The sequence below is a fragment of the Mustela putorius genome, unplaced genomic scaffold (genome assembly GCF_011764305.1).
Source record: "Mustela putorius furo isolate JIRA1106 unplaced genomic scaffold, ASM1176430v1.1 tig00000095_pilon_pilon_pilon, whole genome shotgun sequence".
Lineage (NCBI taxonomy): Eukaryota > Metazoa > Chordata > Mammalia > Carnivora > Mustelidae > Mustela > Mustela putorius.
In genome coordinates, this window is record NW_025421280.1 from 15,044,290 (window position 1) to 15,063,197 (window position 18,908).

The following is an 18,908-nucleotide window of genomic DNA, read 5'->3' on the forward strand; positions in this document are numbered from 1 at the left end:
AAATAAAGTTAAAACTAATTTTCAAGGACGATAAAAGAGCAATTTCTGTAAATCCATATTTCCATTTTTCCATGTGTAAGTATATGTTGGGTGAACTATTTGGGCAGAAAACTTAAATAGATATTTCTAGAGAGAACTGTATTCCAGAATAAAAAGTAGTAATTAACACTTTGTATCTCTGGCTAGAGCTCCTAGTCTATACTATTGGCCATTTAGTTGAGATAACAAAGGTTTTTTTCCTAAGAAACATCCATCCTAAATTTTCCAGATCAGAAGAATGCAATAACCAAATACCTGCATACACTGTATATCATTTGTTACAGAAGAAAAAAAAATTCCTAGGTAAAGCATATTAAAAACAAATAAAAACATTTTCCAAAGCAATATAGCTGAGTTAGTTTAGAGAAAATAATCATTCGTAACTTACTTTGTCAACAGGACTTGGTAATGGAGCATGGATGACACTGAAAAGTAAAATTTAGAATTTTTTATCTAATTTCCTGACACAGAGGAAACAGTATGACAGTACCAGAATATCTTAAACCCTAAAGTTGATACACTCAGTGTCATATAATTAAAACAATGTGAATTATTCTCTAATCCTTCATAAATCCATAGAATTCTTGGAAAAAAAGGTAATAAATACACAAATTTACCTTTTACACATGATATACTTCTAATCACAAATCCAAAATTCAAAATTCAAAATGTATTAAATGCCCTTTGAGGATCCACTATTTAATGAGGGCTCTGGTGAATTCCATGACTATAGAACTTCTACATAGAAAAGAAGCAATCCTTAAATTACCTATTTTTAGTTCTGGAATATGTAAATTATGTCCTTTTAAAATTAAGTAATTCCTATAAACAAAGTCTTAAAAAACAAAGTTCTACTAGAAAGAAAGCTATGATTTGGAAACTTGTTCTAGTGGAGAACAACTTTAGCCAACCAAACAGTATTACTGTTCTCTACGTCACATGCAAACAACTAAAAGCTTAGATGTAGGTATGAAACTAAACTCGGTACATTCCTATAAAACTAAGCAGTAAACAGACAGTATAATTGGTACTAATTGCCTTTTGGGCCTTATAAAGTACTAACAACAGACAGGCAGTATTACAGTATAGCAGTTCAGCATGCAGGCTCAGATGCCACACTGACTGGGCCCACATTCTGGTTCTACTTACTAGGTGTGTAATCTTGGGCAAGCTTACCTAAGCACTATATAGGTCTCAGGTTCCTCATCCATAAAATGGGGATAATAATAAAAATAACCCCATGGGGTAACTGTAAGCATTAAATGTGTTACTATAAATAAAGAGCTTTCAACAGTAACTAAGACATAATAACACTTGATCCTACTACCACTCCCATGAGATAAGAGCAGATAAGGAAGCCAGGCACTATGACCAATTTACCTCTGGATCCCCAGAACCTATCACCAGGCCCTAGCAAAGCTGGCGTCTAATGAAGGTTTAAAAAATTATGCCAACTTTAGTTTTTCTCTCTACCCTATAAACATGGGATAGACAGTTTAAACATAACCTTCTTTTTCTTGACTATACAAGCAATATATACTGATTATGGTAAATGAAAGTATGAGGAAATAAGTAAAAATTACCTAATGCCAGCACCTAGAGACAACCATTTGGGGTATATATATTTTTCTCCATAGCCAACGCACATTCGGGCAAATGAACTTTAAATAGAAACAAACAGTATTCATGTTTTGTTTTTTTTTAATCTAGTTTTCTTAGTGACCCAAGTACAAAATTGTTCCTGTGAAAATTTGGTTAACAAAAGGCTAAAAATCCAGCTAAACATGTATCTTACAGAAACTATCCTGGATATAAGTGTATTTTGTTTGAATTATAGAAAAAGTTCATATGCAACAAGGGAATACAGAAAAGGGAACCAATTATTTAGTGTTAAGGTGGTGGGATTATAGGCAATTTTTCTCTGTTATCATTTTTAAAAAAGATTTTACTTATTTATTTGAGAGAGAGAGAGAGAGCATGAAAGGGGAGAGGTCAGAGGGAGAAGCAGACTCCCCGCCGAGCAGGGAGCCCAATATGGGACTTGATCTCAGGACTCCAGGATCATGGCCTGAGCTGAAGGCAGTTGCCTAACCAAATGAGCCACCCAGGTGCCCATGTTTGTTATCATTTAAAAATTATCTGTGCAGGGGTACTTGACTGGCTTAGTCAGTACAGCATGTGACTCTTGATCTCACAGCCATGTGTTTGAGCCCATGTTGGGTACACAGATAACTGAAAAAACAAATCCTTCGTGCAATATAATAAAAATCAAAGAAGAAGAAAATAGTTAGCTTTTTGAGAACTAGCTAGTGAGTATCTTAAAAGCATTAGATGCTTTAAATGTACCTAAAATTCTAAGCATTCTGGCATACCCAAATGTATCTTGATTGCTAAAAAAGATGACAGTAACAGAAACAGTCAATGATCATTGTGTCCTTGATGTATGCCAGCTATTATACAAAAGTCTTTAAGTGCATAACCTTGCTTAATTTGCCCCATAAAATTCCTGCTCAGTAGGTACTATTGTTATCTTCATTTTTCAAATAAGAAAAGGGAGGCCTGATCAAGACATAGAGTCAGTGGAGTTGGGCTTTGAATGAGACTATCCACCTCTAAAGACCATCCTGATCTACCAGCTCTAAAGAGCTGCCTGTCCAAAATTCCTCTTCTCCAGAAAGTCAGCCAGTCTATGCACTATGAAATTGGCAGCAAAATTTTAAATGACACTAATATTTAACCACATAAGAAAAACCAAATAATGAGAAGGAAATGGCGCAAAGATGAAAAGCATTGGGGAAACAAGAAGGAGAGGGACACAATTCACTAACATAGACTGAAAAATTCACATGTCCTCCTAGATGGAACCCGAGATCACAGATAACCCTTTATATAACTGCTCAAATCGTTTAACTCCATGAAGGGAAAATCTCCTCACACACAAACAACAATGTTCTTAAGAAACCACATATCACTAGTTGATTAATAGTTACTCTTATTTTTAAAAACTTAACCCTTGAGTCCTGAGTCACATTAGAGTTCTCAAAGTTAACTGTATTTTTTTAAATAATTAAACTGTAATACAGAATAGGAAGCAGATTGTTTTACATTTAGATGTTTAAAATTTTTTACTTTGTTTCAGATATGATTAAAGCTAAAAAAAAATTTGATAGCATCTAACTAAAGCAAAATATATAATAATCCTAATGAAAGCACAGACAATCATACCAATAGGAGGGTCTCTCTCTGCTTTCTTTTTCTTTCTTTCTTTTCTACTCACTATTCTACTTTGCCTTAAACTTATTATTGCTTATCTTAACCTCCCACCCTCAGGTCTTTGTCTTTGCTTTTGAAGGATAAAAAATATTATGTTGGGTATAGAAACAAGCTTATTGCCCCCCAAATAAAAATGCTTAAATTTAATTAATAATTACTACATAATGATAATCTGTGAAAAGCACAAGATTAAAATGTACTTATATTTAGATTTTAACATTTACATTTTATGAGTAATTCTTCCTTTTCAAGTTTCTTCTCCTCTAAGTGATCTTTCCACTTCTTAAGGGGGAAAAAAAAAAAACAGCCTTGGAAAATCCCTCCAAAACTCCCACCAAAATAGGCTATTAACTATATCAACATCCTCAAGGTCCTAAAAGATCATGACATGGGCATTAACTTCAGAGGGAATCACAGTTTAAGAAGTCCTATATTAAATGCAGATCAAAATACAGTTATCATTCATCACTGAGTAGTTATTACTCACCAATAATTTGCATACCCTAAATATTCTGAAAAACACCTAATTATCAATCAAAATATAAACTGTAAAGTTAAATTTGGAAACAAAATAACCTGTGCATGAGTATACATTATTATTTATTAGAATTGTAGCTAATGTGAAAATTAAAGTATATTATATTCTAAAAGTAGTGCATTAATTTTCTACCATTATAAGAATAATCCTGAAGTGTTAACAGTATACCATCACCTAGAATATTGTTAATCAAGTAATTAATACAAAAACTTCATGGCACTAAATTATACTCACTCTGAGCGGAGTCGGGCTTCCATACCATCTGGTAGAAAAAGTTTTATTGTGGAAACAATACACCCATGGGTAACTGGTTAAAACAAACAAATAAGATGGATTAAATAATTGTTTAAAAATACAAGCCTTCATACCTCTCATTTCCAAACATATACTTTGTTCCTAAATGTAGGAACTTGGAGGAAAGAAATCTGGTGATTTAATGACAATATTCATTTCCCTGGAGAAAGTCATTCCTCTTCATACTGAATCACAGTTGCAAGGCAAAATTACAGACAGAATTGTTTTTCAAAAGTGTCCTAACCTCCAATGCTGTAATAGTTAATAAAAGGCCAGTGGAATATATAGAAATACAATTGAGAGGAAATGCATTTTCTCCCCTATCTGCTGGCATCAAAACTTAACTCCAACTATTCCCCAATTTAGCATTTAGCCTTAATTCCTAATTCTGTCCTCAACCTGTAACACACTTCACAAAACCTAGTTCTGTATAATACAGCTTAGAATATGCTGTTTGAGTCCCCCACTGATGAGTGAGAAAACCAAGACCTCAGAAAAGTGAAACTGCTTCTGGAACTCTTTAAGTGTCAAAGCTGTTTGCTAGAACTCAAGTCTGAGATTTCCAGTTCAGTATTTAAAATGTGGTTTTATGTTCTCAGTACTTTTTCTCCCTCCACCCTCAAACATTTTTACATAACATTACACCACTCTACAGACAACTTCTTAGTGTTGCTTCTTACTTCCTCCTTTTCCTTCTGAAGATTTCAAGAGACAAAACCCCCCAAAAGCAGCATTTATACAGAGCTTCTCTTTGTGACTGGGTTTTATGGGGGAAAAAATTTCTTGCTAGTTTAAGGTTGCTGGCTTTTTATTTCTCTGTTCTTCCAAGATTACATCTTCCAGGGTTAGGGTTCAAAGAGTTAATTTATTTAGTTTACCAAAATCTAATTAATGCAGGGTGATGAAAATATACCATCTCATGATTAGAAGACTGGTGGTTATGTGACCAAATACATTTGTCAAAACTCAGTAAGTTTTATAAAACTGGTGTTGCAAGGAAATTATATCTCAATAAAACTGATTAAAAATAAAGCTAATGCTGGGGCACCTGGGTAGCTCAATCGGTTAAGCATCTGACTTCAGCTCAGGTCATGATCTCAGGACCCTGGGATCACCAACGCTGAGCTCTGTGTTCAGGGAGGAGTCTGCTTCTTCCTCTCCCTCTGCCCCTCTCCACTCCTGTGCTCTCTTTCTCTCTTTCCTTTCTTTCTTTCTCTCAAATTAAAAATAAATAAAATCTAGGGGCACCTGGGTGGCTCAGTTGGTTAAAGCCTCTGTCTTCAGCTCAGGTCATGATCCCAGGGTCCTGGGATCGAGCCCTGCATCGGGCTCTCTGCTCAGTGGGGAGCCTGCTTCTCCCTCTTTCTCTGCCTGCCTCTCTGCCTACTTGTGATCACTGTCTGTCAAATAAACAAATAAATAAATCTTTAAAAATAAATAAATTAAATAAAATCTTAAAAAAAAAGAATAGCGCTAATGCATTTATGCAAGAATAATTTGTTAAGTGATCAGGTCCATGAATCATAAAAAATTATAAACATAAAGTACTATTATCCTGTCATCTGGAAATATACAGTAAATTTAAGAAATTTAGTGCAGTTTACTCAATTTTCATTAACTTATTATTTGAAAACTGCTAACACGGATCACGAACCACTTATGGGTCAGTCTTCTAAACTTTGCCTAACATAGCAATTACAGCCATCAGCCACTGGGCTCCTTCCTTCCATTCAGGCCTCATCCTCCAGCCTGCTACCATAAATATCGTATGCAAGACCACGCTACCTGCACTTCCAAATTCTACAACTCCGTGCATTTTATGAGTTGTTCTGTCACTGATGTCCTTTATCCTCTTGCCTGCATGACCAAATGCTACTTATCCTCTAGGCTCAGACTTTCTAGTTACTTCACCAAACTCATTATCTAACTGAGGGGTCCCCAGAGCTTCCTATTATCTACTTCTGATAATAGTAAGCATACTGCGTTATGAATATTTATCATTTACACAACCATTTTCTCACCAGATACAGTCAACTCTGTGAGAGGGACAGGATTGGTTGCTTTTTACTTTTTAAATCCCACACTTGGCAGAGTTATCTGGTACAAACTAGGTCTTTAATGAATGATTACTGAATGTGCAAAAAAAATATATCTAGTTAATATTCTACAGTTTTCATTACCCAGGACGAAGATGTCTCTTACTTTGAGGACAGTAGGGTTCACCTACACTTATAAGAACTGCCTAACTCCCACCTTTCCCTGGTACAACACACAGAAGAGACAGATTTACCCCATCTCTATGACTCCCCCAGAGGTTTACTGTAGACAGGCTATAATAAATACAGGAGAACAGTACAAGAAGATCCAGCAGTACTGACACTTGACCAATATCTTTAAGTTGGTAATAAAGTCTAAAAAAGTAGGCATAGTGAGTTACGGAATAAAGCACTGCCGGAACTGACAAGCTGTGATATATTACATCAGAATTTCCATTTTTCAGATATATCACCTCAAAGTCCAGCAACTGGACTGATGTACAAATCTGTGAAATGAATCAAGAGCTAATACTTAATACTGACAGGGCAGCACAGGGTTGCTGTACTACTGTAGGCAGTTAAAGACCACGTCTGACTAAGCTAGCCAGCCCTGCCTTTGAAAAGGTTCTTGTGACAACTAGATACACAGAGGCATGGAATTATTAGTTGTCTTTTTTAATCTGCAATGGGCAAGTATTTAAAATGACCTGATAAAAATATTTTGCCCTAATACTCATTATATTAACTAATTTTACATGGCAGTATTTTCCAAAATGGAGTGCTAGCAGGTGTTGACAAAAAAGGATTTGGGGGTGAGAAGAGTTTGGAAAATACTTGGTTAAAAGTGATTGAAAGGGTTTCGATTTTTTAAACCAGTCTTTCTCAGAGATTAATCAGCTTTTTATCCACCATGAGACTCTGAAAGTAAGATGCATTTTCCAAACTTATTTAACCATTGAGCTTCTCCCCTGTTTTCAGAACACTTACATAGGAACTGATACAGTATTATATGTATGATATACATGATATGAAAAAATACTTTGGAAAATACTGCTCTCAAATATTCTATGAATCGCTTTGTAAACAAATTTTGCTCTCAAAATTTACCCAGAAACATTATTTACCATATTTCCAAGACTCAAAGACAAAACTGATTATAAAACACAACTTAAAATGTTTCTCAGGCAGGGTAAGAAGGCTGCACGGTCAGTGCCACATTAAATACAGATAGCTTCACTTTTTTTTTTTTTTTTTTTTTTAAGAGAGACAGCATGTGGGTAGGAGGAGTAAAAGGAGGGGAAGAGAGAGAATCTTAAGCAGGCTCCACACCCAGTATGGATATGGGGCTCAATCTCAAGACCTTGAGATCATGACCTAAGCTGAAATCAAGTCAGAGGCTTAACCAACTGAGCTACCCAGCTGCCTCCCATTTTGCTTTTTAAAAGTTTGTTACATTACTTCACTTTTATGAAAGACCTACATTAGTACCTGTTTTTCTAACCAAAAGAAATCCAAAGAGGATTTTTGCTTATTATGAAAAAAGGTGAAAAGCACAAATAGCATTCAGTGTGGGTTTTGCAGCGAGCTGTTACAAAGACATTAAGAGTGGCTCCGCCAAGTTCCTCCCCCACAAATTGCACTCAGCATCAAAGTATCCAGCCACCACAGCTTTGAACTGTGTCTGTGAGCATCTGTGCTTTATCTTGATTTATTTTGTGTATCCATTAGCAAGGTATGTCCTTAGGTATCAGAAAAGCCTAAGAGAGGTGACTTTTTGGGTCTGGGAACTCTAAAAAAATTTTCCATATAAATTAATGGTAATTGTTTCTTCACTTTATACCAATTCTAAAAGGCTGCATAGGGGACACCTGGGAGATTCAGTCGATTAAGCACCGGACTCTTGATTTCAGCTCAGGTCTGTCTCATGGTCGTGAATTTGAGCCACTGCACTACTTTAGGGGGAAAAAAAAAAGGTTTCATAAGAATGATATACTTTCTGACAGCAAGAAACCTATACATATGCACTGTAAGCTACATGCAAATTTCAGAAATGTTTGAATATGAAAAACAAGTATGTCTGAATCGGAAAAAAAAAAAACCCAACGTATTTATGGAGAAAAATCTGTAATTACTTGTAGTTATGAGACTTTATTAAAAATCAAAATGAAGACTATCCCAAGCTGTCATTTGTGGGGTTTTCCCTCTATTCTATTATATTGGTTATTTATTTTGTTTTTGAGTTAATTTATGTACTCTCTGGTATGAAGTCGGCTTTTTTTTTTTTAAGTGTTTACTTGCTTTTTTTTTTTTAAGATTTTATTTATTTGACAAAGATCACAAGTAGGAAGAGAGGCACGCAGAGGGTGGGGCAGGCTCCCTGCTGAGCAGAGAGCCTGATTGGGGGTGGCCGGAGTGGGGGTGGGGTGTGATCCCAGGACCCTGAGATCATGACTTGAGCCAAAGGCAGAGGCTTAACCCTCTAAGCCCACCCAAGTGCCCCTGAAGTCAGCTTTTTATATTGCCTCTTCACATAGACGTTACTTAAGAGACCCATGTTAACTGTGATTAGCTTAAAAGCTATTTAAGGCCCTGGATTGGGAGACTGAAACTTCAGGGATATGTTGTAGTCCGGGCTCTAGCTCTGTTCTTGCACTGAGTGGGAAGGTCAACACTATATCTGAGTAGTCTGAAGGATCCCTTGAAATGACTGGCAGTAATAGGTACAATGAGTGAGATCATAAAAGCACAAGAAACATCAAAAAAAAAACCCAAGACCTAAATGAGAGGAGGTAACATTTTCAAACTGGGGAATTATTAGCTTAATTGTCTTTTGACTGCAATCTAGAGAAAAAGTTACCAAACTTTCATCCTTGAATTTTTTGTCTCATAAAGCTTTTGATCCAAAGATTTTATTTTAAAGAATTCATTTATTTATGAGTGAGTGAGAACAAGAACGTGAGCAAGGCGAGAGGCTGAGGGAGAAGCAGTGGGACAAGCACACTCTCCACTGAGCAGGAGGCCCGCCTCGGGCTCCATCCAAGGACCTTGAGATCATGACCTGAACCAAATGCAGATGCTTAACCGACTGATCTACCCAACTGCCCTGATTTTTTTAAGTAGGCTCCTCACTGAGCATGGAGTCCTATGTGGGGCTTGAACTCGGGACCCTTGAGATCTAAATCTGAGCTGAAATCAAGAGAGGAACACTTAATGGACTGAGCCATCCAGGCGTTCCACAAAGACATTATCTTTTTTTAAATTCAGAAAAGAAGCAGGAAAAGTTAGCTGAATAGACAACTAACATTTTAATTCTAAAAAAAAAAAATGTTTCTGTATTGATAGTCTATCATTGTCTTCATTTATGAGCTGGAGTTCAGTAATAAAAAGCTTTCCCTCCTCAACTACTTGTTTATGTCAGGAATAATTCCCTCCAGGAAAGGTAGCATCAACAATTTATTCTTTCCCTTTACTTACATGTTTTCAGAATGGTTTCTCTAGATTCTAGGTTCTTCTAAGGCTGATCAATTCATTTTGCTTTCCTTTTAGTATCACTTAAGTTCATGAATTTGAACACAAGTTGACATTTCAATTCACTGATGTTATCTTTATTGATCCTCAAACTGTCCCATCTTCGATCAATTAGAACTTCATGTTAATTCTTGAGTTTTCTGACAGAAGTCTAGCAGTCTTAGATAGCTTTATATATAATATGACAAAATCTTCTAGGCTCAACCTGTACATTTCCTGACTTATTTTCTAGCTGTTTCTTCCAGGAATCCTGTTTCTAGCTATTTATTTGGTGGGAGGATTCCTCCCACCAAATATAGGTATGTGAATTCATTTGCTACTTTATTTCTCTAGCATATAATGGAGCAATACTGCTTGTTAGCTTATTTTTCGATTTATGCACAAGTGGTTCTTTGGTTTTAGCTGTTTGCTAAGTACTCACTGAGAACTTGCTGGCTACAAAGCAATATGCTGGTAAAGATGAAGAAAACAAGATGATTATGACTAGATCCTTGTCCTTGAGGAGGTTTTGGTTTATTTTGTAAAGAGAACAAGAAATATCTAACATAACAACAAAAGAGGAAATTTTTCACAAATACTACAAAAGGTACAAAACACTATGGGAATTTAGAATGGACAAGGGCAGGGGAAAGATTTATAAAAAGGGTAAAAAAAAAAAAAAGAGAGCGAATATGATTCAAAAGCTGGAAAAGGAAGGAAAGGCTGAGAGAATGGCATGGGCAAAGAAACAGAAAGCGAAGAGTCTAAGAGAGTGCACATCTTAGAAGGGCAGCTGGAGAAAGACTGGAGGGCCTCTAGGTGCCAGGCCCATGCTAATTACACTATACATGTTAACTAACTGCTTATGACAAACCATGTAAATAGTTATTATGTCTTATTTTACAGATGCGACACATAAGACAAGGTCAAAGAAGCTAAAGTAACTTGCTTGGGATAGTATGTTTGGTAAGTGGCAGTGCTAGGATTCAAAACAATCTTTTCTATATGCCATCTTACCTCTAATCTAGTTTAACAGCTTAACATTTATAAAGGAAAGGAGTGGGAAACAAAATCAAAAGTTTGAATTGAGCCCACATTTTTGAGGGCCTCAAGTGTACAATTAAAGCATTTCAGAATTTATTCTGCAGTATGGTACAGCCTTCTAAAGCAGGAGAATAACAAAGTTGTAACAAGAATATCCTGGAGGCAGTGGGTTGGGAGTGTATAGTGGCCACAAGTAGAGAGCTAGTGTGATGTTCTAGGCTGACAATAGGAGAAACAAGCAGGAGCAGGGAAAGGAAAGAAATAACCTGAATGACTAGAAGTAAAGAGACAAGATTCAGAAACAATACCACTATTCTGAGCTAGTGTATGGGAAAATGATGGAGCAATAAAAAGAAACTGGTAAGTCAGGAGAATGCTCTAGTTTGAAGGGGAAATTAAGCTTTGTACAGAGTAATTTTAAGGGGTTTGAGGACAGGGGAAAGCATATAAAACAGGTGCTGCCAGGAACTTAATTGAATAGGGTTTTTAAGCCTAATTTCCAAAAGAACAACCAAGACTTTAAGAAAAATAGTTATACTCAGTTCCCACAACTTGCAAATCCCCTTTTTAGGACTGAAGAGTGGGATCCAGACTCTGAAGTTTCAAAAGTTCTGCAGATAATTGCGGTGCCAAGTAATTTCTGGGTCAAGAACCCACTTTTTAAAAGAACAAAAGTAGACTGCCATGCTATCAGAAAGATTCTCTTAGTCACCCCAGCAAATTAGGCACAGCCTGTGCTGAATCAGCTTTGTGATTTTCCCTAGCAAGCTAGAAAGTGGAAGAAAGTAAAGCTTCTGGTGAAAGTTACCAAAAGCTAGGAATGAGCAAGGACAGCAAAGCCTAAAGTCAAGGGGTGGTCTAGCAGTTAGTGAGAGTACTTTTGAAAAGGCCAATGATAAGTTCCAAAGGACAGACAGGTAAAGGAGCTTGGGGCTGAAGCTACTGTGAAAGAGGGGCAAACTTACAGGCAAGAAAGATGATACAAATGACTGGCAAAGGTTTTAGTAATAATAGAAGGACCTGGCCTTGAGATGGGAACTCCATATACACTCTATCCATGTTCACACAGAACATCATGCTGCAATGCAAACACTGAACATCATACCATAAACCTTGAAGCAGGTAATAGTATCATGAGTTCCATCCTATTAGATGAGCAAATTAAAGTTTAGATAGGTTAAGGAGAGGTAACTGAGTCATGATAAAATAAAAACAGCGGTGGAAAATAAGAAGGTTACCAGTTTCCAATCGTCATATGAAGCTTCTGGATTAGGAGGAAGGTTGTCAAAATCTTAATTGAGATAAGGCGGTAGAAAGAACTTTCGTAACATCGTGGAGGAAGATTCATGACATTTTGAAATTTATTCAACCAGTGTGTACCAGTTTGAGTGCGGAGATTCTACAATGAAGACATGCACTCTGGCTGCTCTTGCATAGCTGATAGTTAGTGAGGGAGGCAAACACGTAAGGGGGAGTGCCAAGTGCAACAGGGACATGGAAAGGCACCTTTTCGAGCCTAGAAAAGTTTCTAGGCAAAGGAAAAAGCATGTGCAAGGGCTTGAAGACCAGAAAACACAAGATCTATTGTGGGAAACAAAAGTAACTAAGGGCAGTTACTGAGGAAGATAGCACTGACTGCTCGTAATAGGCCCCTTGTTCACAGCAGCTTACCTAGGATCAGATACTGGTGAAGTGGACTTCAATGATGAACTGACTGGAGTTATACATCAAGTGACTGCAATTATATGTCAAGTTTATAGAGCTAATGGTCCCAAGCTTTGCAGCAGAGGATTACTGTAATATTATGTGACCCAGGAAACTCATGCCCTGTCTGAGCAGTTTGTGGATTGGGGAACAAGGAGTAGATAGCCTTAGGTTCCTAAAGCCCCCATTCCAGAAGGATCTGATAGGTTGGCTTTCTGTCTTCCTCATTTCCTTAAAAAGAAAAATCTGTTAGAAGATCATCCTATTTGTTTACCATGATATTTTACATCTATAGGGCAGGTTATTTGTACAGTGAGTTTTCTCACTGGGGTCACACTATATGAAAAGCCAAACATCAAAATCAGCTTGTTTTGGAGAGGTTAGAGTAGTAAGAGTCACTAATATGAATGGATATACTCTATGACATCATGTGTCTATCACCTTTTTAACAAAATCATGATTTTATACACACATACAAAAAGCCTTTTTTATATATTATATATTCTTTTTTGAAATTTCCTTTTATAGATAATTTCATATAAATTAAAAATATATAAATGACACAGATAGTGGAAGGTTTTTAACAACTGTCTTACTAACCCCCACCCTTTTTAATTTGGCTGTCCCTTCTTTATTCTTCTCCTCTACCCTACTCTAAGATGATTCACAATAATGACCTAGTTTGTACTCCTCCATGCTTTTTCCCCATGGTCATATAATCAAATACAAACATATACATGTATGTGTATATTTACAGGGATTGGTGAGACTTTTTAAAATAATGAAATTAGGGTGCCTGGGTGGCTCAGTGGGTTAAGCTGCTGCCTTCGGCTCAGGTCATGGTCTCAGGGTCCTGGGATCGAGTTCCACATTGGGCTCTCTGCTCAGCAGGGAGCCTGCTTTTCTCTTTAAAAAATAAATAAATAAAATAACAAAATTATTAATAGTAATTCTTTCAACAGTATATCTTCTAGAAATCTCTGCAATTGATATAAATCTAATTTACTCTTTTTAATAGCTACACAATGGGCAATTTTAAAATTATGCTTCGTTTTTTGTTCCATATACAGTGATGCAAAAAAAAAAAATCCTTTTATACATCCTCAAACCATTTTTGTCATTTCTAGTGTCTAATTTTATATTCTTACTATAAATGTATTCAAAACCACTATGTAGTAGTTTTGCATTAATTCATGCTTGATGTAAATAGTATTATACCACGCACATCCATCTGTAATTTACTTGAGATGTTTTGAGATTTGTCCTTACTGATACATGTAAATTTAGTTCATACACTTTTATACCTGTATAGTATTTGTGCTTTTATTCTATTTTTATTTTTACTTATTTATTTATATTTTTAGAGAGAGAGTGCAGGTTTGGGGGGGGATGGGAGAGAGAGAAAAATCTTTTTTTTTTTTAATTTTTTTTTAAGATTGTATTTATTTGTCAGAGAGAGAGGGAACACAAGCAGGGGGAACAGCAGGCAGAGGGAAAAGGAGCTCCCTGCTGAGCAAGGAGCCTCAAGTGGAACTCAGTCCCAGGACCCTTGAACCACCACCTGAGCCGAAGGCAGACACTTAACCGACTGAGCCACCCAGGCATCACAAGAGAATCTTAAGGGTCCCTGCCCAGCGTGGAGCCTGACATAGCTCTTGATCTCATGATCCTGAGGTCATGACCTGAGTCAAAATCAAGAGTCAGACACCAAAGTGAGCCCCCCAGGTGCCCCCCTTTTTATTCTAATTAGACTTATTTTACTTAGTTTTTTCTATTCATTCTATTTATTTAGAATTTTTATTAGGAAACTCCTAAACTTCATCAAATGCCTTTTCTTTTCCTCTCTCTTTTTCTTTTCTTTCCTTTCTCTTTCTTTCTTTCGTTCGTTTGTTTGTTTGTTTCCAGAGTACGGCTTTATTTTGCAGTACAGAAATATTCTGGAGCCATTTTGAGGCAGACATCATTAAAGTGGAGGCTCTGTCAAATCAATACTGCAATATAGCTTGGTCCATTGAAGAATCCACATCTAGAATACAAAAGAAGCTTCTACATTTACCTGGTTTATGACAGATTTCTTTCCCCTTCTTCTCATGAATTTTATGAGGTTAAAACACTGTTCACAGGTTTCCTCCAAAATGAGTCTCAGAGCCTGGAGTTGGGTTAGAATTTCAGGCCCATGTAACCCCAACTTGTGGCTGTTATTATATGGGTAATCATAATATTTGACAGGACACAAAATATAAAGGTGCAGGGAAAATTGAAGGATTCTTCCCCAAATTGTGGAATATTCAATTCCTAATTTCTTTAATGTCAAGAGGACATAAGGCACGAAAAATTGTACTGATCCAGCTCTTGAGCAGCAGAGGCGCACAACTGCAAAGGCTACATTGACTAAAAGATACAAATACTGTATCAAGTGCTCTGTATCAGCGTCACAATGTTTTTTTTTACAACTGCTCCTTCACTGGGAAAAAAAAGCCAGTACTGGTTAAACTGAACAGAATATGGTAATCTGCCAATTCTGAATAGCCACTCCATGAAAACAAATACATACATGATATTAAAAAGGGAAGGAATATTTAGTGGTACAGTGCTTGGCAATCTCAGCTTTGATTACAAAAGCAGGTCTTACAATATTTATTTCAAAAATATTATTTATTTATTTGAGAGAGAGTAAGCAAGAGAGAACACAAGCCAGGGGAGGGGCAGAGGGACTCCCTGCTGAACAGGCAGCCCAATGTGGGACTTGATCCCAGGATCCTGGTATCATGACCGGAACTGAAGGAAGATGCTTAACTGACTGAGCCACCCAGGTGCCCCCCTTTTATTAAAATACCACTTATTTATTTGAGAGAGAAAGTAAGTGAGAAAGACCACAAACTGGGGGAGGGGCAGAGGGAGATGGAACAAACTCCCCACTGAGCAGGGAGCCCAATGTGGGACTTGATCCTAAGACCCTACGATCGAGTCGGTGGTATAGTGGTGAGCATAGCTGCCTTCCAAGACCCTAGGATCAATAATATTGATTTTTTACAGTATACATCATTTGCCAAAAGTTAAGTTTGTCCCAACTAGATAATAAATTGTACTATTGTTAGTCTTCCCCATAGATGTCATTTTTCTTATGTTCATTTCCTCAAAGTCAAACTCAGATTCGATCATCTTCTTACAGATGACTTTAACGTCATCAAAAGTTGTTCTAAAGTGAGTTGTGGCATTGTATGTGCAGGAAATAAAGATCTGGCTTTCTGTTTCCAAGCCTTCTGGCACAAGGTCACCAATGCTAAGAAATTTCTCTTCAATCAGTTCCAAAAGCTGCAAAACTGGTCTGATTTCTTTCTCTGGTTCACTGGTCTCCACAGTTGTACTAACTATGGTGATATACTTCCCTTGTCCTGCCACATTGTATACGAAGGAGATCATACAGACATAGATATCTGACTTCCAACTGTTAGTTCTGGGGAATGATCTGGCAGGAGTTGGCACCACTGGTGTTCTTGATGGGGTGGCTGAGGATTCGGATAACTTTAATCATCTGGCTCACTTTTTCTACCTGATCTTTGACACAGCTGGGATCACAAATGAGCTGCTTACAGAAAGGAACTTCTGTAATTTCAGACCAATCACTCTTGGCATGATTTCACACCAATCACTCTTCCATTCTGCACAATGATTCTTCAGTTCGTTTATTGAGCATGTAGGTACCACCATAAATAGCACTTAGCCCTGCAGATTCCAGGCTAAGTTCTCCAAGACCATGGAGAGGATAAAGGTATGGGCTTTTGCCGTATCTTGCCAGAGACTTGTTATAAAGTTTAATCCTCTTAATGGTTTCACAACATAGTTCATCTAAATAGTCATCCATTCTTTTTCTTTTTTTATTTAAGATTTTTTTATTTATTCGTTTTGAAAAAGAGCAAGAAAGAGCATGAGCAGGGTAGAGGGTCAGAAGGAAGAGAAGCAGACTCCCTGCTGAGCAGGATGCCCAACAAGAGGCTGGATCCCAGGAGCCCAAGATCATGACCTATGCCAAAGGCAGATGCTTAAGCAACTGAGCCCCCCAGCCAGCCACCCCAAACAGTCATCGGTTCTATAAAATGCCAGGGCATGGCCAGTAAAATCCATGATCTTATCCCAAGTCAAATTTCTGTACACCTCCCAAACTACAGTCTTCTTAGGATCAATGCCTTCTAAATTTCTGGGAACTTTTTCATCAAAGCTGGCAACACACACTAGGAATTTTCTGAAGCGACGTTTTTCAGTTCCACTAAGCTAGATGCCAGGGCTTCTGTTTCAATGGAAGTAACCTTGTAGATATTTCCTCCCTTACAGACAAAGCTCCCTTCAGTCACTTTGAAAACCAGAGAGCAACAGACCTCTGTATAAAGCAGCATCTGTTTTTGAACTGACCAATTTTCTGTTTTTGAACTGACCAATGACCATAAGGAACTTGGGAATTAAGTCAACATTCCAGTCTCTTCTCCCCATTGATGGTAGTGGTATTCCTGGTATTTTAAATCTTTTGTATAAATCTTTCAGAGGTATTAGAGATGAATTTCTCCTCCACAGTACAAATTTCTATCCATGGGAAGAACCTTCTTTCCATGTATTGACATTATACCTGACAGGATATATCCAATCAGGCTGGTGCCCAGCAGGAGTACCTTGTACTCCTCTTCATAGCGGGGGAGGGTAAGGACTTAAGACCCAAGAAAGGAGAAAGCGCAGGAGCCAGAAGCTATAGGGCCAAGCTCAAGAACAGGGGAAGCGCTCAGGCTAGCCTGATGGAAAAGGGAAGCCAGGGCTAGAGGTACAAGGGAGCTGGAGAGGAGGGAGGCTGGCTGCCATGCCAGATGAGAAGAGAGAAATCAAATGCTTTTTCAATACTTATTCGTTATAAAGTAACATGTTTTTCATGTAACATTTTTAGGTTGTGGATGACGTTAGTATATATCCCCAATACTGAATCATTTTTGCATTCTTAGAATAAAACCTACTTCGTTTATTCTAGCATTATTTCTGAAGTTAATTTACTAATACCTTAATCAGAATTGTTCATCTATTGTCACAAATGAAAATAGTGCTAGTTTTCTGTTTTTGAACTGTATCTTTATCAGAATTTGACATTAATGATATGCTGCTGGCTTCCCTAAAGTAGATTTTAACAGCTTTCCATCTTTATACATGTTTGAATTATTTAAATAACTGGATTTATCTGCTTTTAAAAATATGATCATATTCAGCTATGAATGCCTCTGTTTCTGGTCAATCTTTAATAACTTCTTAGTCTCTTTTAAGGAAAACAATTTACTCAAGTTTTCTACATCTTGGGATAATTTTGCTAGGACAATTTATTGTAGCTTTTTTCTTTGTCATAGATTGGCATGTACTAGTTTCTCAAAATTCTTTTAGCATATCCTGTATCTGTATTTATGTTTCCTTTCTCATTCCTTATCGTGTATATTTTTGCTAGTATTTTTTTAATGTAATAAGGGATTTAAGGGTTCTGAATTACCTGTTTAGTGTTTGCTGGTTGGTTGGATGATTTTCAAAGAACCGGCATTTGGTTTGTTCATCCCTTCTATAGTTTTTTGCTTATTTCATTAATTTCTGCTTTTCTTTTTCTTGTTCTTTTTCTAATATCTCCCAAATGCCAAGTTCCTTCATTGTCCTTTTTCTTTAGTACAGAAGGAATTTAAGATTTTAAATTTTATTTGAGTAAAGTATTTACGCATTTTGGTATAAAAGTCCTTTCCATATAGTTTAAAATTTCCCTTTTGATTTCTTCTTTGAACCAGAGGTTAACCCATAGTGCTATATAACTTCAGGAGGATTTTCTAAGTGATATAAAGCTTATCACAGTACTGTTTAGCAAAGGACAAAGTCTTTTTCCCTGGTATACGCTTAAACAGGTAGCCCTCAGCTAGTGATAGAACTGTATTCCAAGAGCCCAGGCATACATCAACTTTTTGAAGATAATAAATACCAAAAGAAACAACATTTTAAATGATGAAGAAATTTTTCTTTAATTAATTTCCTTAAAGTTGGCATAAAAGATAGTTATATGCTCAAAGAAGCCTGCAAGAATCTAACGTTTCTAAAATAATAGTGCACTAATAATAACCCTGAATTTCAGGATTGTCCTCTTAGCTTCCTACAGCATGTTCTAAAGAGTGTCTCTCACAGCTGATGGGAAAGAGTGGGCAGGAGTTTGGAAAGAGCTGTGTTCTAGAACAGTCACCTCCCTGGAGATGTGCATATATGTTAGCATATTAAGGACTGTGAGAGGTCCTGTTTACTTTTGGTTAACTAAGCATTTTCTAAGTGCATTTGACAACCTCATTCTTTTATTAATTAACACCTATTAATTCTCTTTGGGAAATGCAAGCCAAGAAGACATTCCTTGGAGAAAATATGTAATCAAATTCTCTGTCTTCTCTGTGGGTTATTCACAGCTGGGACTCCGTAAGTGT

The 18,908-nt window shown here is 36.9% G+C and overlaps 1 protein-coding gene across 37 annotated transcripts in view; it reads right to left on the reverse strand.

Moving 5' to 3' along the window:
* Positions 1-18,908, reverse strand: part of LOC101680902 (sarcolemma associated protein) — a 142,133-nt gene that overhangs the window by 62,178 nt on the left and 61,047 nt on the right. For all 37 annotated transcript variants that reach the window (XM_045078573.1, XM_045078577.1, XM_013053326.2 and 34 more), the window contains exons 3-4: positions 4,085-4,157; positions 428-464 (exon numbers count right to left, since the gene is read on the reverse strand). In XM_045078573.1, coding sequence (XP_044934508.1) covers positions 428-464; positions 4,085-4,157 — 110 coding nt within the window. The remainder of the gene's footprint in view (positions 1-427; positions 465-4,084; positions 4,158-18,908) is intronic.